This window comes from Engystomops pustulosus, chromosome 3 (genome assembly GCF_040894005.1).
Source record: "Engystomops pustulosus chromosome 3, aEngPut4.maternal, whole genome shotgun sequence".
Classification (NCBI taxonomy): domain Eukaryota; kingdom Metazoa; phylum Chordata; class Amphibia; order Anura; family Leptodactylidae; genus Engystomops; species Engystomops pustulosus.
In genome coordinates, this window is record NC_092413.1 from 71,409,713 (window position 1) to 71,435,197 (window position 25,485).

The following is a 25,485-nucleotide window of genomic DNA, read 5'->3' on the forward strand; positions in this document are numbered from 1 at the left end:
ACAACAATAAAACGACTATTTAAATAACACAATCTGATCGGATTACTTGAATTAATCCCCATGAGTCCGACACGTAATGTGTGGGACATGCGCACAAGTTGTCTGATTATACTTCGGCCATCTTGTAAAAGGGGCAAACCCCGAAGCTCCATGCGACCCTATTCTGGTGGTAGGACTCAGATGCTCTGGACGGGACATATGCTGGGGGTCTCTGGAACGGTACCAAGTGGTCCATAGGAGGACAGATGCTGCTAGGTACAGACATCCAATAGAACCATACGGTCAAAGGAATCCTGCCAGCAGGCTATGCCCCATCCGGGATCGCTGTCACCTCTTCAAGTTCCACTGATTCCAAAAGGTCCCGATCACCCCAACGTCACCGCTTATTGAGCTATCTATTATGTCCACATCCGTATCCAGAGGTCGCTGTGGAGAAACAAAGAAAACAAGGTAAGTAATATAGGCCAGTTAGTCAAACAACTAAGTATGCGTCAGACGGTTGTAAAAATGACATGTTGTGTTGTTTAGAATATGGAAAATACATACATGTTAGTTTACATAGGAAGAGGGGTAAGTTCAGGTCCCCTAGTGTGCCTGTTTTGGATTTATAAGAAAACATTGAGTGGAAGTTCCCTATTGAGACCATGTGGGCTTAAAGATTTAAGTCTATGGATCCACTGTACTTCCCTCCGTTTCAACAGCAGTTCCCTATTTCCTCCTCTCTTTGGTGGGGGGATCCTGTCTATAATAGAAAATCGTAGGTCCTCGACCTTGTGACCGGCTTCATTAAAGTGGTGTGGGACCGGGAGGTCAACCTTCTTAGTGCGAATACTCGATTTATGGTTATTTAACCGTAACCTACACTCTGTGGTTGTTTCTCCAACGTAGAGGAGGTTACACGGACATTGTAACACATAGATAACATAATCGCTCCTGCAAGTAGCGAAAGTCTTAATTTTAAATGTCTCGTTCAAAGATGGGTGAGTAAATACTTCACCTTTTAACATCAATATACAATTGTCGCATGACATACAGGGGAAGCAACCTCTGCGAACAGTTTTCTCACTCTTATGTGTAGATATGTCAGTTTTGACAAGCCTATCTTTTAGGTTCTTACCCCTCTTATAGGAGAAAAGGGGAGGTGATTGGAAATCCTGTACATTCTTATAGTATGTGCTTAGAATACGCCAATTCCTGCGAATGATAGAGGCAATATCTAGGCTGTGTGTGGTATAAGTGGAAACCACTCTTTGTTCAATCATGAAATACTATCAAGCGCATGCGCTAAGTTAATGCCTCTGTTTAAAACTCTCCTTCACAACTCTGAGTTGGTCTCGGGCATCGCGATCTCGCGCGCACGTGATCTCGCGGTCACGTGACACAAACCACGTGATGCGCGGTCACGTGGCGCGGCCTCGCGGTGTTCCGGCATCACCAGGGGAGGTACCACTTGACCCACGTGCACCAATGTGTAAATTTCTATTGGCCGTTAGATCATTTATCTTACGGCCCTCAAACACCATGACGCCACCCCCAGACGAAGGCTCATTCCAGAGCCGAAACGCGCGTCGGGGCCAGCGTTTCAGTCCAGGCAGAGGAACATACTGTCACCCCATTGGTAAGGACCCTCTTCTATTATTGTGCAGGTTCCCACATTTTTGTATGAGCACCAGGCACGGTAGTCATTACCAGCCAGTACTTCAGTGGGTTCCCTACCCCCCCTATTTTGGGTTCCACAGTCCATCATGTTATACACACTAATTTTCCATCACTGCCTTGGTTTCTGAACGCTATTTTTTCTGTGTCATCTACTGTATCAATTTGTTTATACCATCTTTTGTCATTTTATTGTTATTGTTCAAATAAAAGTATTTTATCTGTTGATCATACAATGGTTTCTGGTTACTCCTTCTTCCCTCCGACCTTGTTTTTGGGGGGATACTTTTGGTTTCTATAAGTGGAAACCATAGGAATCCGGGAGGTGGTTTTTTGAGATGTATTGTGTGAAAGAAGTGTTGTACGATCCAATATCTGTACTTTTTCGATAGATTGTCCCACTAGGGGTTTGGGATAGCCTCTGTCGACAAACTTCCTCCCCATCGTCTGGAGTTCAACTGTTCTCAGGTCTTTGTCATCAACTATTCTCTGGACCCTCAGGAGTTGGCTGTAAGGTAATGAACGAACCATATTTTTAGGGTGATGACTATTGTATCTCAAGAGGGTATTGCAGTCAGTTGGTTTAACGTGTAAAGTCGTCTTTAGTCTATTATCCACTACATATACCTTAGTGTCAAGAAATTGCAAATGTGATTCAGAGACCACCATCGTGAATTTGATATCAGGATCCACCTCATTCAAAAATTCAAGAAAAAGATCAAGGGATGTGCGGTCCCCGGTCCAAATAGAGAAGACATCGTCGATGTATCGCCACCACTTCAGTACATGACTGAAGTGGTGGGACACATAGACGCATGCCTCCTCTAAGTCCGCCATTACAATGTTTGCGTAGGCTGGGGCCACATTGGACCCCATCGCCGTCCCGCGAAGTTGTACATAAAATTCATCATTGAACATGAAATAGTTACATGTAAGGATAGTTTCAAGTAAACCCAACACGAACTCTTTGTTCTCGTTACTATAGTTTGATCTAGAGAGGGCTCTAGCAACACCGGCAATACCCCGTTCATGGTTAATTGATGTGTACAAACTTGTGACATCAAATGACACAAGTAGAGCTCCTGTAGGAACAATGATGGTGGAGATTTTATTTAGAAAATCGGTCGTATCTTTAGAACGATTAAGCTTAAAACATGGTTCTTAGATAAAGATCCTGTACAGAAGGGTGTTGTTACTAGTGATACATCTTGTGATTTTTCTTTAAAGGGATGTGGCTTGTTTGTGAAAAGTAATTTTTGTCCCCCAACTACCTCACCTGCAGTTGAATCGTTCATTTCTGCTGTCCTAAGGGACATTGAGGTTTATAGAGAGAACTTATCAGGCTTTACAGTTAATAACAATCTGTCAGTTGCTGAAAGAAGGGCTCTGGAGGGCTTGGTCCATAACGACGATCTCGTGATCAAACCCGCAGACAAGGGTGGTGGGATCGTCGTTATGGACCGCCCTAAATATATGAATGAGATCTACAGACAATTGAATGACCCTCTGGTATACAGAAAAGTTGACACTGACCCTACACAAATTTTTACCAAAAGACTTAGACTACTTGTAGATCATGCTTTGGCAGTCGACATTATTGACCAGGATTTACATGATTTCCTTATCCCCAAATTTCCAAAAATTCCCTTACTATACTGTTTACCTAAAATACATAAATGTAAAGATTTTCCACCAGGTAGACCGATTGTGTCGGGACGGGATTCATTATTCAGCCCTGCTGCCATCTTCTTAGACAAGATCTTGCGGTCCTTTGCCATTAATGCTAAATCTTATATTAAAGATACGACCGATTTTCTAAATAAAATCTCCACCATCATTGTTCCTACAGGAGCTCTACTTGTGTCATTTGATGTCACAAGTTTGTACACATCAATTAACCATGAACGGGGTATTGCCGGTGTTGCTAGAGCCCTCTCTAGATCAAACTATAGTAACGAGAACAAAGAGTTCGTGTTGGGTTTACTTGAAACTATCCTTACATGTAACTATTTCATGTTCAATGATGAATTTTATGTACAACTTCGCGGGACGGCGATGGGGTCCAATGTGGCCCCAGCCTACGCAAACATTGTAATGGCGGACTTAGAGGAGGCATGCGTCTATGTGTCCCACCACTTCAGTCATGTACTGAAGTGGTGGCGATACATCGACGATGTCTTCTCTATTTGGACCGGGGACCGCACATCCCTTGATCTTTTTCTTGAATTTTTGAATGAGGTGGATCCTGATATCAAATTCACGATGGTGGTCTCTGAATCACATTTGCAATTTCTTGACACTAAGGTATATGTAGTGGATAATAGACTAAAGACGACTTTACACGTTAAACCAACTGACTGCAATACCCTCTTGAGATACAATAGTCATCACCCTAAAAATATGGTTTGTTCATTACCTTACAGCCAACTCCTGAGGGTCCAGAGAATAGTTGATGACAAAGACCTGAGAACAGTTGAACTCCAGACGATGGGGAGGAAGTTTGTCGACAGAGGCTATCCCAAACCCCTAGTGGGACAATCTATCGAAAAAGTACAGATATTGGATCGTACAACACTTCTTTCACACAATACATCTCAAAAAACCACTTCCCGGATTCCTATGGTTTCCACTTATACCACACACAGCCTAGATATTGCCTCTATCATTCGCAGGAATTGGCGTATTCTAAGCACATACTATAAGAATGTACAGGATTTCCAATCACCTCCCCTTTTCTCCTATAAGAGGGGTAAGAACCTAAAAGATAGGCTTGTCAAAACTGACATATCTACACATAAGAGTGAGAAAACTGTTCGCAGAGGTTGCTTCCCCTGTATGTCATGCGACAATTGTATATTGATGTTAAAAGGTGAAGTATTTACTCACCCATCTTTGAACGAGACATTTAAAATTAAGACTTTCGCTACTTGCAGGAGCGATTATGTTATCTATGTGTTACAATGTCCGTGTAACCTCCTCTACGTTGGAGAAACAACCACAGAGTGTAGGTTACGGTTAAATAACCATAAATCGAGTATTCGCACTAAGAAGGTTGACCTCCCGGTCCCACACCACTTTAATGAAGCCGGTCACAAGGTCGAGGACCTACGATTTTCTATTATAGACAGGATCCCCCCACCAAAGAGAGGAGGAAATAGGGAACTGCTGTTGAAACGGAGGGAAGTACAGTGGATCCATAGACTTAAATCTTTAAGCCCACATGGTCTCAATAGGGAACTTCCACTCAATGTTTTCTTATAAATCCAAAACAGGCACACTAGGGGACCTGAACTTACCCCTCTTCCTATGTAAACTAACATGTATGTATTTTCCATATTCTAAACAACACAACATGTCATTTTTACAACCGTCTGACGCATACTTAGTTGTTTGACTAACTGGCCTATATTACTTACCTTGTTTTCTTTGTTTCTCCACAGCGACCTCTGGATACGGATGTGGACATAATAGATAGCTCAATAAGCGGTGACGTTGGGGTGATCGGGACCTTTTGGAATCAGTGGAACTTGAAGAGGTGACAGCGATCCCGGATGGGGCATAGCCTGCTGGCAGGATTCCTTTGACCGTATGGTTCTATTGGATGTCTGTACCTAGCAGCATCTGTCCTCCTATGGACCACTTGGTACCGTTCCAGAGACCCCCAGCATATGTCCCGTCCAGAGCATCTGAGTCCTACCACCAGAATAGGGTCGCATGGAGCTTCGGGGTTTGCCCCTTTTACAAGATGGCCGAAGTATAATCAGACAACTTGTGCGCATGTCCCACACATTACGTGTCGGACTCATGGGGATTAATTCAAGTAATCCGATCAGATTGTGTTATTTAAATAGTCGTTTTATTGTTGTGTATGTACCATTTATGTAGCACTTGAACACTTTATTAACATGCACTTTAGACGGATGGTTCCGCCTCTTATCTCCTCACACAAATAGTATCACGCTGGTAACCATAGCAACACATGTTCCGACCTTATGGTTATATAGGAATCTTTTTTCTTTAATGATTTTATGTCTAAGTGAATATATAATATGTATTGTGCACCGCTATGTATGACTATTTTTGTATCATATGTAGTCCTTTGAATGTAAACTGTTTGTATCCATTTTCACACATGTTGGTGATTGCATCACCGCCTATTTAAGTCAGCTGATCGCTGACACACTATGCTTGAAAATGTCTTTATGGAAAAGACGAAACGTCGCATCACTGGTGGAATAAACATCACTTTTTTCACCTAACTTTTTCGGAGTGCTGCTTCATCTCTATATTTGGTTCTACAAAATAAGTAAAGTGCTAGGGTGGGACCACAGCCTGAAGGACCTTCCTTCCTGCAGATTAGTTCCTGGAAGGCGCCTCTTTTTTCTGCCCAAGAAGCCAACATGGCCCGAGTAGATTGGGCCTTCAGATTTGTAGGAACCGCTTTCCCTTGTTCCACATAGCAAGTAGCAGCAATAGAAGTTCTCAGCCATCTTGCTATTGATGTTTTGGACGCCTTCTTCCCCTGAAACTGAATAAATAGATTATGGTCTATACGGCAAGAGTCTGTGGCCTGTAGATTGGCTAAGACAGCACGCTTTAACATCTAAAGAATGCCACGAGGATTCTCTGTCTGAAGAGCGGTTCTCGCAGAAGGATGGAAGGGTGATCTCCTGGTCCTTGTGGAACTTGTACACCACTTTGGGGGTGAAACTGCCCCAACCTCCTAGCTGAAGTCACAGCTATCAGGAGTGTAGTCTTTAGAGTTAAATTTTTAATACTAGTGCCTTCCAAGGGTTCAAAGGGAGACTTGGAGAGGGCGTCTAGTACTAAGGTGAGATCCCAGGATGGAACCTGCTTGAGGATCTGAGGTCGGATCCTAGATGCGGCCACGATAAATCTTTGACCCACTTATGATCCGTGAGGGAGTGGTCGAAAAAGGCACTGAGAGCGGATACCTGGACCTTCAGGGTGCTGGTAGATAAACCCAGTTCAAGGCCTTTCTGCAGGAAGTCCAGAACCTGAAAGATATTGGGGTTAGCCTGAGATGGGGGTGGGGGGTGGGAGGGGGGTTAGCCTCACAGAAGGTCACAAACCTTTTCCATATCTTATAGTATATGGCGAAGGTAACCTTTTTCCTACTTACTGCCCTGGAGAGACCCTGAGATCTCAGGAATTCTGACTCAGGATCCACGCTGAAAGTTGAAGTTTCCCCAGATCTGGATGCAGGATGGGACCTTGGAACAGTAGATCCTTCAGCAAGGGAAAAATTATTGGCTGCTGTAGAGACAAGGATGTTAGCAGGGGATACCAGCTCTTCTTTGGCCAGTTTGGGCAGATTAGGATCACCCTTGCCTGATCGAGAAGGATCGTCTTGAGGACCCTTGCGATCAAGGGAATAGGGGGAAAGGCGTAGTAGAGAGGTTCTTTCCATGGGTGACTGAAGGCATCCAGGTGTTCTCTGGTCTAGTTTGATTCAAGGGAATCAGATGGTACTTTGAATTTCCCCTTGTGACAAAGAGGTCGATTTGAGGATTGCCCCAGATGCTTGTTAGATGAAGAAAGACCTGCTGATTGAGGCAGCACTCGTTTGGTAGGACCTCTCTCCTGCTGAGGTAGTCTTCCTCCTTGTTTAGAACACCTCTCAAGGAGGTGGCCAAGATGGACAGGATGTTTGTTTCTGCACAGGAGCTAAGTTGGAGAGGAACAGAAGGATCTTGTTCTTCTCAGATAAGATACAACTGTGGTGTTGTCCGAAAGGATGTTGAAGGATTTGAAGGCTGTTTGGTGTGCGATGGGGTCCATGAACCTTGGGCAAAATGAGAAGGGAAGACAGCTCCCCAACCTGTATTTCTTGCGTCGGTCATTATAGTGTCACACATGGAATGTTGTGCCAGGAGACTCCTTTCCCCAGACTTTCTGACTTCAGCCACCATTGGAGGTCCCTTTTTATGGAGGACGGGATGATGACTTCCTTGTCAAGGCCGGACAGACTCCTGTTCCAGGACCTGAGAATCCAGCTCTGTGGGATACGAGAGTGGCACTGGCTCCAAGCTACCAAAGGGAGACAGGATGTGAGAAGTCCCCGGATCTTCATATCTCCTCTGATCGACATGGAAGTTCTCCTCCTGAAGGATCGGATCTGATCTTTTAAGTTGTCTGCTTTTCCCTGAGGGAGGAAAGACATCTGATGAGTAGAACTCAACAACACACCTAGAAAAACCTTTTGCGTGGAAGGTGATAAGTCTGATTTCTGTTGGTTGACTAACCAGGTTTTTTCAGGGTAAGCTCTTTTGCAGGTGTTAGACCTGGCCTGTCCTTCAGTACTATAAGGAAATCCCATGGATTTGTCATGATAGAGGACCACTGGGATCGAATCCGAGGAGCCCCCTCCCTGGCATTACTACTTCTTCCCGGAACCTGCAGGTGAGTTGGCAAAGAGGAAGCCCCTTCCTCTTCCTCCCTTAGGGTAGCTCCAGCGACTCAGTTTACCTTTCCCACAAAAGGAGTCCTTGGGGCGACAGGAAGCCTCCTTAGAAATTGTCTTGTTCTCTGGAAATCCCTTCTTTTTGTCGGATGCCTTTTTCAGGATGGCATCCAATTCAGGACCAAATACAAAAGTTCCATGAAAAGGGGACACTGCAGAGTTTGGTTTTGGACCGAATATCACCACCTCATTGCTTCAGTCAAAGAGTCCATCTTGTAGCATTGGTTAGGGAGCTCTCTTTAGCCGCAAAACGTATACCTTCAGCCGCTGCATCCGCCAGGAAGGCCGTGGCCGACTTCAACAAAGGGAAGCTTTCTAACAGGGCCTCCCTAGGGGTGCCTTCTCTGATGTGGGACTCTAGCTCCCTTAACCAGAAGAAGAGTGTTCTCGCTACAGATGTAGCCGAAAGATTTGACTTGAGGCCGAGCATGGAGGTTTCCCAGGCTTTCTTCAGGAGGGCGTCAGACTTCCTATCCATAGGATCCTTCAACTGTGCTGAATCCTCAAAGGGGTGGTCCATCTTCTTAACCACCTTAGTCACCTGGACATCCACCTTGGGGACTGAATCCCAATCCTTGGAAACCTCTTGATCAAAGACGAGACGTCTTCTGAAATTTTTAGAAATGACCATCTTTTTCTCTGGGTCCTTCCACTCCTCCATGATGAACCCCATCAAGGTATCGTTCACAGTTATTCTTCCCAAGACATGGTGGGAACATCATCCTCAATCTTTAGAGTCTCCCTCATAGCCTTCAAAAGGTTATCAAGTTCATCAATATGGAACAGGTGGCAGGATATTGTTCTCTGACTAAGCTCCTGGGGATCTCAACCCTCAGAATCCGCTAGCGTACAAGATGGTGCCTTTGAGTCAAAATCCTCATTATCCGAGGAGGAATCTAACACAAATCTGGGCTTTTTCTGAGGGGGATCTCTTTGCGTGGCGGAGACAACAGAAGAGACCACCTTTTCCTCAATAAAGGACTTTAGCTCGTCCATAAAGGACGTCTTTTCCTCCCGCATGAAGTTCTCAATTCAAGACCTGCAGATAGGTTTGTTATACGAGACCGGCATGCAATGGAGACACGTGTTACATCTTCTAACAGTGGCCTTACTCTTCACAGACTTGTTAGACTTTTCAAATCTTTCTGATCTATCTTCTCTACCTTTCCGCTTCATCCTTGATCCTTCTCCTAGGGAGGGGGGAAACAGTAAAGGAGATACTAACTTGGGGTTCTAATAGCATAAAAGCAATAAATTAGAACATTCCATACAGCAACACTTACATGAACAGGAGGGTGGAGTAGGCCCAAGTCTGTCTCATCAGCCATAATGTTGTCTGGGACGGCAAGGAACACAGTATACACAGCATACACAGCAGCATAGACCTCAGAGCAACGCAACTACTGTGTCTAAAGGTTTAAATACCATATCGGGGAGCCCATCCCCCATGCAGGTGGCCGTCATTAGCATGCCTTTGTTCCATTCTGCGCTCCGAGTGAGATGCCTGGGAACTGTAGTTCCGGTGGAGTCTCGTGTGTTCTCATAGGCCGCAAAGCCCGTGCCACTGGAGAGGACGGACGCCGGACCAAGAGGACCCAGGGTAGGCACGAGGAGAAGGCACGCCGACCGAGGACCGATCCAGAGGGGAATTTAGGACAAAGCCAGCATATCCCCAGGTAAGTGAGGTTCCTTTCCCCCCCCGCCCCCACTTAGGAGGAGAAAGACCCTCTCTTGACCTGACCGGTGTAGGGACAGGAAGAACACTGGCGGGAGGATGCGGGTGGGAGGCCTTTAACCTCTCTTCTTCCTGTCCCTACAGAGGTCAAGGGGCATCCTCCAAGTGGGCTGTCATGGGAGGAAGTCATGGAAAGTCCCCCTCCCCGAATCACCTGAATTCCTCTAACTCTGTTGTATACCTTCATTTCTGCAGCATGATTCTAAAGTTTATTTGTGGTGCCGACCTTGGCTCGACCCTGACCTGCCTTTACTTCCTGCCATTACCTTAAATTCATTTTACTTTGTGCCTGCTTTGAGCTTCAACTTGTACTGCTTGCTCTAACACTCTGCTTGACCCCTGATGTTTGCATCAGCGACCCTTGACCCTCCTGGGCCAGCCGTTACCTACACAGCGTCTTCTAAACAGTAACTTCTGTCAAACAAATCTATATGCAAGGTCCTAGGGTAAAATTGCTAAGTGACACAAAGGGCTCCAATCCCACTGCTTCTTATAGCAACTTTACAATATGGAAATGTAAACTGTAATGTTCAAAGCTAAAATCAATTGTTTAGTATACAATCTGTATGCAGCTTTGGTTTTAGTTAGCGTTTTCTCTGTGTTTGTATGCTTTTTGGACAGGTTAGCGGCTCTGATGGATTCTATACATTATACCTAGACTAGGAGGCAAAAAACGTTTTTAATCTCTGAAATTCAGAAATACAGTAACACAGTAACACACACATGAAAAGGTACTATAGGTATAGGAGCTAAACCTTAAAGGAAACCTACCATTTGATTTGATGCATTATGAAGCAAACATACTGTGAGAAATGCTGTAGCTACACTGATGTAGGATCATATCTTGGTTAATTCCTGTGCTGAGTGGTTTTGCTGAGAAAACAATTATAAAATTATGATAATGAAGCTATCTTACTTCTATGGCGGGTTCAGTGCTTGTCCTAGAACATTAGTTATTCACTGCATGAGAGCATGATATAATCCCTGGTTTGTGTCTGAAGGCCGAATAATCAATTGCTGCACCATCCCCCAGCTACTGTGTATGAGTGATTCAGCTTGATTAGTCATGTCTTGACTAAGCTCCATGTAATGATCAGCTCTGTGTGTAATGTGGTTATGTACAGCAGCCAGCCTCACCCAGATTTCCCAAGATCCTGAAGGTTATAATTGTTTTTTCAGCAAAACCACTCAACTCAGTGTAGCTACAGCATTCTCAAGGTATGTTTGCTTCATAATGCATCAAATCAAATGGTAGGTTTCCTTTAATGTTATCTAGCACTTCTAGACTGATGTGAAAAAGGTAGTGAGCTGTTATTGAAACTTCAGCCTGTCATCAAAACTGACTATTCATCAGGCAATTTCTTTATATCTGTAAATTTATTTTAGAGATGGTGGCAATGCAGTAACCACACATTACAAGCAACAACCCATGTCATTGTAGAGATGCTGTTCTCTAGCCTTAAAATAATTAGGTCATACTTGAGGTCTGTATTTCAATAAATATTTTTATGTTCTAACTAAATAACTTGGTTACTTTATCATAATGCTGAAGAAAACTTCATTATAACTGTAAATTTATCACTTGCCCCATGAGTCGGAGTCGAAGTCAATGAAGGACTTCTGAGGAGTCAGAGGTTTGTTTTACCGAGTCCACAGCCCTGCTATGGTATCTACAACAGCCATGGTATCTAAGAGGTTCAAATTCAACACTGATTGTGCTTTCTTTATAAAAAATTACATCAACTGCCATGAGCTTATATCACATAGTACAAGGAATTTAATGTCATTTACCTTGTGGTGGAGAATAGTCATCAGAGTCTGTATCACTTTCACTGCTATCTTCCACCAGAAAATTGGGGTAATTCCATGACATGCTCAGAATGCCATCCGACTCATGCAAGAGAACATGTGCCAACATCCTGCCATGGCAGTCCATAACTATAACCTGACCATCAGCAGTGCCAAAGAGAACCTAGAACATAAACGTAGGACAGATAATGAAATTTGTGCATTTCTTTTATTATCATGAATGAAAATTTTGACTTATAACATGATTTTCTTTTGACAGCCAATTTAAATCATTAGCTTCCCAGGATCTCTATATATATTACTTATGATACGCCATCTGAATTAAAATGTTACATGGTTTAAACAGACTCATACAAAAAGATAAAAATTCTGAGAATGACAAAGTTGCGTAAACCTTTGCCATTTTTTTGTCTGAAATGTTTCAAAGTGCAATAATTTGTTTCTACTTAATATATGGCAAAGTTGTTCTAAATTGAATAAAGCCAAGAGAGTTATCTTTCTGTATACATAAAGCCCCTGTTGACACTACCAGAATATTGTCATCAATCAGAAGCATTAAATTGACTGCAATTATCTCTTGCTAGACGATTCTACATGTGGAAGAAGATCCCTGGTCACAGATTATTAATGGCAGCCAAATTTCAGACACTGTGTAAAAAATGATGCCAAATTACCATTTTCTGGTTGTGAATTTAACCCCTTAACGCTCTGCGCCGTAGCTCTACGGCGCAGAGGTATGGGGAATGTAAGAAGAGGGCTCACAGGCTGAGTCTTCTTCATACAAGGGTGGGGGTTGTTGCATATTGCAGCAAACCCCCACCGCTAATAACCGCGGTTGGTGCTTGCACCGATCGCGGCTATTAACCCTTTCATTGCCGCCGGCAAAGTCGCCGGCGGAATTTAAAAGACGGCCATCTTTATTCCGATCGCCGCGCCCCCGAACGTCATCGGGGGGCGGTGATCGGTTGCCATGGTAGCCTCGGGTCTTTGTTTGACCCGAGGCTATCTAGCTTCTGCAGATTCGTTACAATGAGCCAGTGACTCATTGTAATGAATGAGCTGCAAAAATGCCATATATTGCAGTATATGGTAGGACCGATTTGACCATCTAGGGTTAATGTACCCTAGATGGTCTAAGAATTGGTGAAAAAAAAAAAAGAAAAAAAAAAGTTTAAAAAATTCAAATCCCCCCTTTCGATATAAAACAGTAAAAATCACAGACACATTAGGTATCGCCACGTCCCAAAATGCCCGATCTATCAAAATATAAAAACGGTTACGGCCGGCGGTGACCACCGAGACGGGAAATGGCGCCCAAATGTCCGAAATGCGACTTTTACACCTTTTTACATCACATAAAAAATGGAATAAAAAATGATCAAAATGTCGCACAGACCTCGAAATGGCAGCAATGCAAACGCCGGCTCATTTCGCAATAAATCACACATCACACAGCTCCGTGCGCCAAAGTATGAAAAAGTTATTAGCTTCAGAAGATGGCAAAAAAGTTTTTTTCTTTTTTGTACACATTCGTTTAATTTTTGAAAATGTATTAACCCTATCGGGTTTTTACGGCGGTCATTTCGGGACATCGGGTTATTATAGTGCCGGTGTCGGGCTGTGATATCACAGCCCAGACCCGGCACTAACACCCGGGATCGGAAAAACTCCGATTCCGGGTGTTTAACCCCTTACACGCCGCAGTCAACCATGACCGCGGCGTGCAAGTGTGTCCCCCGAGTGACCCGAGGCTGTCGGCTTCTCTCCCCGCGGCATGCTCAGTTACTTACACTATACACTGCAATACAAGTGTATTGCATTGTAAAGGCTTGAATAAGCGATCGGATGATCGCTTATTCAAGCCAAGAAGTAGAAAATGTAAAAAAGTTTAAAAAAATAAATAAATAAATCTATTTATAATATAATTAAATAAATAAAAGTCCCATAATCTCCCCAGTAACACATAAAATGCAAATACAGTAAATAAAACACAAAAACATACATATTTGGTATCACCGCGTCCGTATTAATCTGTACAATAAATCTAAATCAATATTGAACCCGCTCGGTGAACTACGTAAAAAAAAAAACTCGGAAAACTTCCCATAATATACAATTTTTCATCAACCACCATCACAAAAAATGTTCTAAAAAGTGATCAAAAAAAGTTACGTTCCCTAATATGATACGACTGAACAACTGTTTTCGCAAAAAATAAGCCCTCAACCAGATCTGACAACAGAAAAATACAGAAGTTATGGCCCTGAAAAGTTGTCAATAGTAAAAACAATGCGATTTTCTCCTATATTGGTTTTGCTCAGGAAAATGAAGCAAAAATAAGAAAAACTATATAAATGAGGTATCACCGCAATCGTAATGAACCAGAGAATAAAGATAAAATATTATTTTTACATTACGGTCTGCGGGGGAATAAAAATGCTAACAATCCAAAATAAAAATTGATGATTTTGTTTGTGTCCCCCTTGAAATAGTTAATAAAATCTCAAGAATAAGCTTTAGACTCCCAAAATAAATTATCTATACATTGTATCTCATCCCATAAAAAATAAGCCCTCATATGTTCGCATTACCAAAAAAAATAAAAATTTATAGGTCGTACAATGTGACAATACAAATCTGCTGTGAAGGGCGCCTCCATTCATTCTTTGCCCGGCCGTGCGCCCGTACAGCAGTTTACCACCACATATGGGGTATCAGTACACTCGGGAGGAATTGGGCATCAAGCGTTGCAATGCGTTTCATCATTTAATTTATTCTGAAAATTTCAGTTTTGGCCTAAATGAATGTATTTTCCAAAAAAATTCTATAGTTTCTAAATCGCAAGTCCATATTTTTTAACCCATGTGAAACACTTAAAGGGTTAATAGACTTAATAGAAGTTGTTTTACATACGTTGAGGGGTGAAGTTTCTATAGTGGGGTAATTTATGGGGTTTTACTATTATTTAGGGCTCTCAAAGTCACCTGAAAGCTGAGTTGTCCCTCAAAATGTGAGTTTTGGCAATTTTCATGAAAATAAGAAAAATCGCACCTAAAGTTCTGCACCTCATAACATCCTAGAAAAATGACCGGAAGCATAAATTATCATCCCAACATAAAGCAGATATTCTGTAAATGTTAATTATCAAACTTTTTGGGTAGTTTTACATCTTGTCTGGAAACCAGAACATTTCAAACTTGGAAAATGAAGAATTTTTACAAACTTTTGCCAAATTTTCACTTTTTTTCAGAACGAAACGCAAAACTTATCACTTAAATTTTAGAACTAACATGAAGAACAATGTGTCACGAGAAAACATTCTCAAAATCACCTGGATATGTTAAAGCGTTCCGAAGTTATAACCAATTATCGTGAGACTTGTCAGATTTGAAAAATCGAGTCTGGTCATTGAGCTGAAAACTAGTGTCGGTGATAAGGGGTTAAACACAATAAAACCTATATAAATTTGGTATCACTGCGATCGCACCGAACCAAAGAATAAAGCTGAGGTGTTATTTTGAGTGCACAGTCAAAAACTGAGCCCACAAGAACGTGAAAAATTTGTTACGCACAAAATAAGCCCTCACACAGGTCTGTACACGTAAAAATGAAAAAGTTGGAGAGCGAGAAGTGAGCAAAAAAACCTGCATCCTTATGGGGTTAAAGAGTTAGTGTCATTTAATTTTTTTTTAACCCTTCACAGCTACGATACGACTATATACATCCTATTTGCATATTCCCAGTGCGGAAAGGACGTTTATAAACTTCATGACTAGGGCTGCACCAATTTCAGAGAATTTTGAGTGTGATAAAATACCCAGAGAAGTATCACAATAATCAAAACCTTTATGATACTTTCAAAAAAGAAAAAGAAAGTATTATCTGAATGTTTAGGGTGCGGTAACATGGGGCATTTACGTTGTGTTCAGAAATGCAATGCAAATGTCTGGGGGTGGGCTCAGCCCAATCGCATATGCATTTCCTTTGAAACACATGCGATCAGTAATGGTCCACCAGTGTTATGCAAGGAGATCTTAATGTTTTATGACGGTTTATTATATGTATTGTCAAGGTTGTTCTGGTAATGACGGCACATGAATGACATCCGTATGCAGACTGTTTTTTCTCAGGCCACCTACTGGAAAGGGCAAAAAGTGGATTAGAAACCCGTCAGGTTTTTTTTGCATATGTGGGGAAAAAAAAAAAAACGATGGTGCCCAGATGTGAAAAAAATACGGATACAATAAGGACAGACATCATGTCCGCACTTTTTTCAGATGCGCAGCTGACACGCACGTCTTAATGAACCCTTATTTTTTGTCTTATACATATAATTTAACTGTCAAAAAATATTATAAAACATATAAATATATATAATGTAGTGATATAAAAAGAGATCTCTGAGAAGATACATATTTATATACCAGCACACTAAGCCTGTGTCACAAAGTAACTCTGTGGAGGCTGTAGTGAAGCTCTTGGTTACATAAAATAACCAGTTTAGCCCATAGTCTAGTGAACAGAGGTGCTGTAACTCTATGGCATGTGAAGCTATTAAGTTCAAATCCCAGGGTGAGCAAAAAGAAATATCAAATTTAATTGAATAATTTAGAACTTTTTGTCAGGGGAAGCCGAGGTAGATGTAGAAACACCATAAGTCAACAGATGCTGATATTTCCCTGATGATGTGGTCACTGCTCTGCAGCTAACCCAACAAATCTATACAGATGTCTCAGGGGAAGGAATCCCCGGCAGACAGAAACTAGGAGTCTGTACAACAGCCATTAAATAAAATTACAGAATCCCAATATTGAACCATTTTGAGTATGCAAGTATCAACCAAGGAGCAAGATTTCAATACATTGTGCAACCCTAGTCATGATTATGGCAAACTTTAAACGGCTATATCTCCATAGCCCTGGCACCTAGAAACACAATTCTGGTGTCATCTGGAATCTCCAATTTAATACAATTTATGGATTATGTATGTATTCTTCACAGAACCAGAGATACCCATCAAAGTTGTACTAAAAATTTAGATTTTTACGTACAGCTTTCTACTTCCAAATCATTTTAAGAGTAAATATCTCCGGTTCTGCTAAGCATCCATACACAATCCATATATCATATTAAATGGGTGATAAAAATAAAATTCGTAAAAATGTGGGGGCGTGGCCTAGCAGCAGATGTAAGCAGTTGTGTGTTAGTCAAGTTCCATCACCGGAATCCTGTGGTATACAGTATTATAGTCTGAAAGTGAGGAGGATGTGACAGGGGAAGAGGCAGGAGAGAACAGGCCGCAAGGAGATAGCCAGGAATTGGAAGAGGAGGAAGCTGAGCCCACACTGATCGATATTATGAGGGCTGTGCGGCATAATACTTCTGCACTATTGCAGCTCACTGGCCAAGTGAGTAGACTGAAAGAAGAAATTTTACTTGTGCGCAATGATATGCATAAAATGGCTGAGAGCACAACAGCTGTGGAGAATAGAGTACAAGAGATAGAGGAAGCGCTGCCGCCTTTACGGAATGCAATAAGGGGAGCAGTCGCAAAGTTTATTGTTACCAGTTATGGGAAGGGAAAAGGGGGGAGGGTTATGGTCTGAACTTAGAAGTATGGTACGCACTGAAGGTATGTTTGTCATGACAAAAGGGAGAAGGAGCCTGGCACAGGGGTGGAGGATAGAGGACACATATTGCCATGGGGAAGTGTTTACTTGTCTTGGAACGTCAGGGGTCTGGGAAATGCTAGTAAGAGGAGAGTGATACTGCAATATGCAAAAGAAAAAGCAATCTCTGTGATAGGGTTGCACAAGACTCACCTAACGAGAGACATGGTTAATGTGCTTGATAGATCCTGGATTGGCCGTAGTTGTCACGCATTTCACACCTCCTATTCCAGGGAGGAGAGTCTTTTGATTAACGCATCACTGCCGTTTACCCTACTCATTTTCTGACTCGGAAGGTGGGAGTGCACTGTAATATATACAGGTGGGAATGCATATTGGTAGCAATGTACCGTATATACTTGTGTATAAGCCGAGTTATTCAGCATAAAAAATGTGCTGAAAAAACTCACCTCGTCTTATACACCATACATCATAGTGTGCGCCTAGGAACCGCACCGAAGATCGGGAACCTCACGCCGAAGATCAGGACCCGCGCCAACGATCCGGACACCTGAGGTTCATTATTAAGTTTTTTATTTTTTATGCGTTTGGCAGGGGGCTGGCTGTACACTACATGGGGGCAGGCTGGCTGTACACTACATGGGGGCAGGCTGGCTGTACACTACATGGGGGCAGGCTGGCTGTACACTACATGGGGGCAGGCTGGCTGTACACTACATGGGGGCAGGCTGGCTGTACACTACATGGGGGCAGGCTGGCTGTACACTACATGGGGGCAGGCTGGCTGTACACTACATGGGGGCAGGCTGGCTGTACACTACATGGGGGCAGGCTGGCTGTACACTACATGGGGGCAGGCTGGCTGTACACTACACGGGGACAGGCTGGCTGTATACTACACCCTCGCCTTACACTCGAGTCAATAGGTTTTCCCAGTTTTTGGTGGTAAAATTAGGGGTCTCGTATATACTCGTATATAAGCCGACCCGAGTATAAGCCGAGACCCCTAATTGACTCAAGTGTGCATCCACCATTTTCCAGTGTACCACTCAAACTTACTAGAGCGCCTGTCAACACTACCTGATGTACCACTGCTTATAATGGGAGATTTCAACAAGGTTCTGGATAACAGGCTGGATAGATTCCCAGGTACTAGCGGACAACAGAGTAACGTAACATCTTTGGGGAGATGGTGCATTGAGCTTGGGCTTGGAATCCAGGAATACGACACTATTCACATAAATTTGCTGCAAATGGGTCGTTGTCCCGCATAGATATGGTGCTGGGGTCTGGGGGAGCAATCCCCATGGTGTTAGAAAATGAATACCAACAGAGAATATTGCAGACCATTCCCCCCTGTTATTGAAGGTGATGTGTGGGTGGCGGGAGATACAAAGACAGTGCAGCTGCTGTTTGAATTTTTTTTTTTGCGTCGAAACTTATACATGGGGGAATAACGAAGCACCGCCTGAGAGAGTACATCATGTTTAATGAGGGGTCAGTACCGAGGACTATTTTATGGGATGCCATGAAGATGGAACTGAGAAGCATCAATGGTAGAGAGAAAAAGGGTAAAGACTACATCTAGGTGGGGGTTGATTTAAGTTAAAAAGTGGTGGTAGCAGAGGAAAATTTTATCGTATACGTATAGCTTTATATGTCAACAATGTGCTGTTATTTCTCTCAGATGCAAGCCAGGCGATACCTTTGGTAGAAAATACTTTTTCCAGGTTTGGGGACTATTTGGGACTGCGTATTAATTTGGCGAAATCTGTGGTGTTGCCCCTATCTTCTACTGCTCATTCACAGGTACAGGGAAGGGATATTCCAGTGGTGAATAAGATAACATATCTTGGACTACACATTATTCGAGAGTTAGGGATTTTATTGAGCTAAATTTGGCAACTCTCTTACATGACATGCGGGTTTGTATAGGGGTCTGAAATAAACTACCTCTATCTGCGCTAGGTCGCGCTAACTTAGTAAAAATGGTTCTGATGCCTCAATTACTATACGCCCTACACAATGCTCCTGTTTGGATACCCAAATATTGGTTCCGTAGATTTCACAGTCTTTTTAGAGATTTGATGTGGAAGAGGGGGGGTCCCACGAATTCAGTTAGAAAAGCTACAAATGCCTAAGGATAAGGAGGATTTGGCACTTCCTAATGCTTGGGTTTTTTATTTGGCTGCACAATGCCAGCATTTTGGAGGATGGGATCTGATAGGGGAAGCCTCTTGGTGCCCACGGGTGGTCAAGCATTTTTTGGGGACTCAGGGACCCGTAGCAGCATTGGAAGCAGGATTTTTTCAGAGGGGTGCGCAATTGTCCAACTTTTAAAATCCTGCAAAAACATGGGACGCATATAAGCATTTGTTGGAAGTAGGCACTTGGACTAAGTTTACACCCCTATGGGAGTACCTGTACTTGGGGGGAGGTGTACATGTTGGAGAACATGCAGAGGTGGAGAAGACAGGGAATTGTATACCTGTACCAATTGTATGCTGATGAAGTGCTTAAGTCGTATCAGCAACTTACGGAGGAATTTGAAGTTAATAGGGCTATGTCCTTCCAATTCTTACAAATCAGGAACTTAATTCGAGGATATCGATGTGGCGTTTTCCTCTATAGGAGTTATGTCAGGAGTGGTCTAAGCAAAAAATTTGCGGGGCCTGATATCATTGGTGTACAAAGTGATCTTAGACAAGGTGCTGGGAAACAGATGGCTGACACACAGAGGAAGTGGGAAGTAGAGGTGGGGGACCTTGCGGATGAGGAATGAATGTTAATTTGTATAATTATACTGTATCAGTGATGCATGCATCATTGTAATTGATTCTTTGTACAAATAAATTGTTATATGTACAGCTTTTCCAGAGATATCATCATTTAAAGAAGCGCATAGCAGAACAACAAAAATTCACCTGGACATTCAGGCATTAGGGATTAATATCACTAATGGTTTGATAAAAAGTGAAAACAAAAAGAGGTGATAATGGGCATCCCTTACAAGTCCATCCTTCAATCCATCCATAAAGGGGTATTCCAGGAATATGAACGTCTGACACAAAAACCCACGATGATATAAATAAATGAATACAACAATACTCAATGTCATTATTCACAAAACAGAGCTTAAATAATTTGATTTTATGATTTACAAAATTTATGGCCTCTCTAAAGTAGGTGGAGTTATCACTAAAATGGCCGCCACTGGAAACTACAAGTTCCATGATCCTTTAGTTCTCAGTAACTCCTCCTACCTTTTATGCTCTGCTCCCAGTGATGATCTAACAGGTTTTCTTGCTCTGTTACCATAGTAATGATGTGTAACTGCCATCACCACAACACTGGCCATACTGGATGCAGTGCAACCAACCGACTACAGCCAAACATAGTGGTGATCACATGACCCTGCCCAGGCCGGTGCAGGACATGTGATGTATACATGTGACCAGCAGCCATCTTCTGTCCTGCAATGGACCGCACGGAGGAAATTAACGGACTGATTAAAGGGCCAGTAGCATTTTAATTCTTCATTACAGTGTATGTCATCAGCATTTTCTGCTAAGGGGAGCAAAATTTTAAATAACAACTAATTACACATTATCTTATATTTTGAGTGCCCACTTGTATATGAATTATGCTGATTCCTGGAATACCCCTTTAACTCCGGTGCACGGCTAATCCATCAGTCTCCTTGATTCTCCTCTTTGCCAGTCTCTCCGAGGGTTACCCATTGCACAGCTAATAAAATTTAAAATACTAACCATTTATGTTCAATCATTTTTATTCGGATTTGATTTTAAACATTTATCATCACAACATTCACATGTAACATACTAACGGCAAAAAATCGCAAAAACAGTATACATAGTACATAGGTGTATTCTAGTAGGCCTACATTAATAGGTTATTGTCAATGGCCTGTGAGGCACGTACAAGGTTGAATAACCGTTACACATAAGCTCCCCTGCCGGATTCCATCTGCAAACTTGTTATGAGGCGCTTCGATATTCCGTTTCTGTTGAGAAGACCGGCTTGAGTTGATATGAGAGATTTAATTTGTCATGTCTAGCAATAGAGCATGATGAGTTATATGTACATTTAATCTGTCAACTCGGGGGCTTCTTCCAGATCTGTTGCCTGTTCTTACCATTCTATAGGCCTAAGTTCTCAGGCTAGGCCAAGTTATTATTGGCCAATAGGAGGTGTGACTCACTAACTAATTAGCAAACACAAATAAACAGCTGGACAGGTGACCTATAAGGGGGCAACAGGAACACTGGGGAGATATAAGAGGGGGTGGGGACACGTTGAGCCAAAGAGGTGTAGGGTAGGGGGGAGATGGGGCTGCATACCAGTTTATTGCTCTGGTGGGTCGGCGGATCCCAGGACTTCCCTGAATTTCTGTGTTCTCTGAAATATAATCCAGGGTTGCCATAGTGTTATGAATTTCTCTGATGTGCCCAATGTGTCCGCCATAAGTTCTTCCATGCGGAAAATATGTAGCATCTCTTGTGCCCATTCTGAGATGGTAGGGGGTACGTTGGAGCGCCATTTACGTGGGATTACAGAACGGGCAGCGATTAGAGAGAATCTTAAGAGACTGCGTTTTTGGCTTCCTATAGACCCTGGAAGCATGAAGAGTAAGGCTACCTCTGGTGTTTTGGGGAGCTCTTGACTAGTAAATTTTGATGTGACTTCAAATATCTGGTTCCAAAAGGAAGTAATGTCCACCATACGTGTAGCATGCTACCTCCTTTTGCTCCACATCTCCAACACTCGTCCTGGACTGAGGGATAAATTTCGTGCAGGAGGGATGGAACCCTGTACCACCTCGAGAGGATTTTGTAGTTGCGTTCCTGTGATATACAGGCTACCGAGAGTTTATGCGCGAACAAAAATGCCTTATCCCAATCTTTATTGGACAAGAGATACCTAAATTCCTAGCCCATCCAGACTGAAAGGGCAGAGGTAGAGTATCCGACTCTTGTAGCAGAAGATTATATATCTGTGAGATGCAATGTTCTGGGGGGGGACTACAGGCGGAAAAGGACCTCGAATGGGGGGACGCTGCTGGTCCTGGTAATCTAAGGAACGACTCTAGTTGTGACATTTCCAACCACGTAAGATTGGAAGCGCTCGCTAGGTCCATCAGTTCTTGGTGGGACGGGATCGGTGCCTCCCCTAACATGTCACACATACGGAGATCCTCATGTCTCGAGCGGCCCAGGAATCTAGTTTTCGCAAACGCAGGTTGGAAATTTGGATTCAGAAAATGAGGTGTAATGGGGCTCAAGGGGCGGGACAATATCCTACGCTTAATGAGAGACCTCCATACCTTTAAGGTTTGGGCCAGAAACAGGGTTTGAGGCTCAATCTCTATGAGTTGTGAGGAGACCCATAGTAAAACCTTAATGGGGATCGAGGAGCTATACTGCTCTAGTCTAACCCATTGCTTGGAATGCAGATGGTAGTGCAAGTCGAGGGTACGTACTAGGAGGGCTGCTTAATGATACAGCTTAAAGTTGGGAAGACCCGCTCCACCTGTCAATTTAGATCTAGTCAAAAATCGCCAGCCAATACGAGGTCTAGCTGTGCCCCAAACGAAGCGTATGAGCGCTGATCTGATTGATTTGAAGAACGATGAAGGGGGAACAATCGGGACTCCCTGGAAGATATAGAAAAATCGGGGTAGAATGTCCATTTTTATCACATTGATGCGACCAAACCAGGACAGCTGTTTCCTATTGTATCTCATGAGGTCTCTTAATGTGCGATCCAGTAACGGCAGGTAATTAAGGATATACAATTTCGACAGGTCTGTCGGGACATGGACCCCTAAGTATTTAATTGACGTGTGGCGCCAGCAGAAGGGGAAACTGGTTATGATCAATTGGATATCCTCTGACGACAAGGATATGTTCAGCATTTCTGACTTACTAAAATTAATTTTGAAATTACTCAATTGACTGTATCTTTCAAATTCTTTGATGAGGGATGGGATCCTGGGTGGGGATATATACAACATAAGGTCATCAGCGAAAAGGGACAGCCAGGTGTTCCATGACAATCACATAGAGAAGGGGAGAAAGAGGGCACCCTTGACGCGTTCCATTCCTAATGTGTATAGGCTGTGAGAAGAACCCATTTGCCCTGACTCTGGCTGTGGGGCAGTTATATAAGGCTAGGATTTTTCCCAAAAATTTTGGGCCCAACCCGAGTTGTTTAAAGGCAGCACTCATGAAGCCCTATCGAAGGCCTTCTCCGCGTCAATTGAAAGGAGACAGGAGGGGAAAGATCTCTTCTGAGCATGTTTCATCAAGAGGAAGTCTTGTTTAAGTTATCTCTTGCTTCTCTGCCCCTCACAAATCCCACCTGGTCAGTGCCTATGAATTTTGGGAGGTATTGGGCCAGGTGATCCGCCAAGATTTTAGAGTATAGCTTTAAGTCTACATTTAAAAGTGAGATGGGCCGATAGCTCGCAGGTGATAAGGGGTCTTTGTCTGGCTTTAAAAGAACGCTAATGTTTGCCTCTAAGGACTGGGGGTGAAATGCTGAGGATTGGGGGATTGAATTGAATACCCTCGTCAGAAATGGAGTCAGGAGATCTCTAAATGATTTATAGAATGCTGGCGAGAAGCCATCGGGTCCTGGGCTCTTTCCCGATTCTTAATAGCCTCAGATACCTCTGGCTCACTGAAGTCGGATTCCAGGGTCTCAACCTCATCTTCTTCTAGGGGAGGTATAGCCGTCTCTCTTATGTATGTATCCATCTGTCTTGACAGCGATATTGGGTCAAAGTCCGCAAGCGGGCCCTTAGTGCAGAATTTGGTGCACACTATTCCAAACTATATCACATTAATATCGACCGGGTTGTAAGTTTCCTTATCTTCAGATGTCCTAATTCGGGGGATATGTGCTGCTCCCGACCGTGGGTGTATAAGTCTAGCCAGCTGGCGACCGCATTTGTTTGCGTGTTCGTAGATCCGACTTTTAAATTGCATGCGCTGGGAGAGTGATTTGCGGTCTAATAAGCCCTTATCTCATCTCTTGTTATTACCAAATCTGCCAAATCCTCTGAGGACCGGGTTCTTTTATGCGGTTGTTCAAGGGACTGTAGTTTCTGTAACAAGGAAGTAAGTTTAGCTGCGTTTTCCCTTTTTAGTCTAGCCCCATGTTCGGTGAAGCGACTGCGAATCTCACACTTAAGGGCTTCCCATTTCATGGGCATAACCTCTGGGCAGAGGTCTGGCGATCCTAGATGGGACTCAATGGTGCTTTTAATCTCCTGTGTGCAGAGGGTGTCCTTACGCAAGTAGTGATTAAGACGCCGAGCCCACAGCCTTTTGGTAATACTAGGGACGGTAACTGTAACATATATCCTACAGTTCCTGCAGGATTTTCCTACATGCTGTAATTGGAGAACGATTGGGTAGGTACAGATTTGCCAGGGTGAAAACCTGGTTGAATATTTGTATTTTAACAAAGGCGTATCTGCCTGCCTCATCTAACACCTCGCCCAGGACTATATGTGGGAGGGAGCGGTGAATCGCAATGGAGACGCCCTTGGAGCGTGATTCGGGATTGGAGCTATGGAACCAGGTAGTGAAGTATCTATCTTTGATCTCCGGAAAATGGCCGGTTTTAAAATGAGTCTCTTGTAAGAATACAATTTTTGCTCCCTGTCTGTGCATTCCATACAGAATTTGTGACCTCTTTTGAGGAACATTTAGACCCTGAGCATTTAGGGATCCAATTTTTAGAGTAGCCATGCTGTATATGGAATCTGCTTGTTACCTGATGGTCTAGGCTTACTAGTGCAAGGGGGAGAAAACTGGGGGAAGGAAGTGGGTTATGGACTGGGGTGAAAACAAGAGGGAGGATACACTAGGGTGAGGGAGACAAGGGGGGAAACATGGGACGTAGACAAAGTAAATACGACTATTTGTAGTTTAGTCTAACAAAGTGCAAAGGCACAATAGGAACTCAAATCTTAAGGGGGGGGGGACCTTAAACTGGGCCCGTCCCTTAGGTCAAATAGGGCAGTGTAAACTGCATGCAACCCAGCAAACTACTAAGTTAAAGCAACATATGTAATTAACTATTGATATTTTGATAAGTAGAACAGTCCACACATGTTAAAGGATACTTCCGATGTAGGATAA

General features: G+C 43.1%; 1 protein-coding gene across 4 annotated transcripts in view; it reads right to left on the bottom strand.

Moving 5' to 3' along the window:
• The window catches only part of TULP4 (TUB like protein 4), a 244,597-nt gene that overhangs the window by 63,286 nt on the left and 155,826 nt on the right, over window positions 1–25,485 (bottom strand). For 3 of the 4 annotated variants that reach the window (XM_072141034.1, XM_072141033.1, XM_072141032.1), the window contains one exon: window positions 11,667–11,847. In XM_072141034.1, coding sequence (XP_071997135.1) covers window positions 11,667–11,847 — 181 coding nt within the window. Of the gene's footprint in view, window positions 1–11,666; window positions 11,848–20,577; window positions 20,655–25,485 lie in introns of those variants that run through there. The other variant, XM_072141035.1, reaches the window with a different exon arrangement.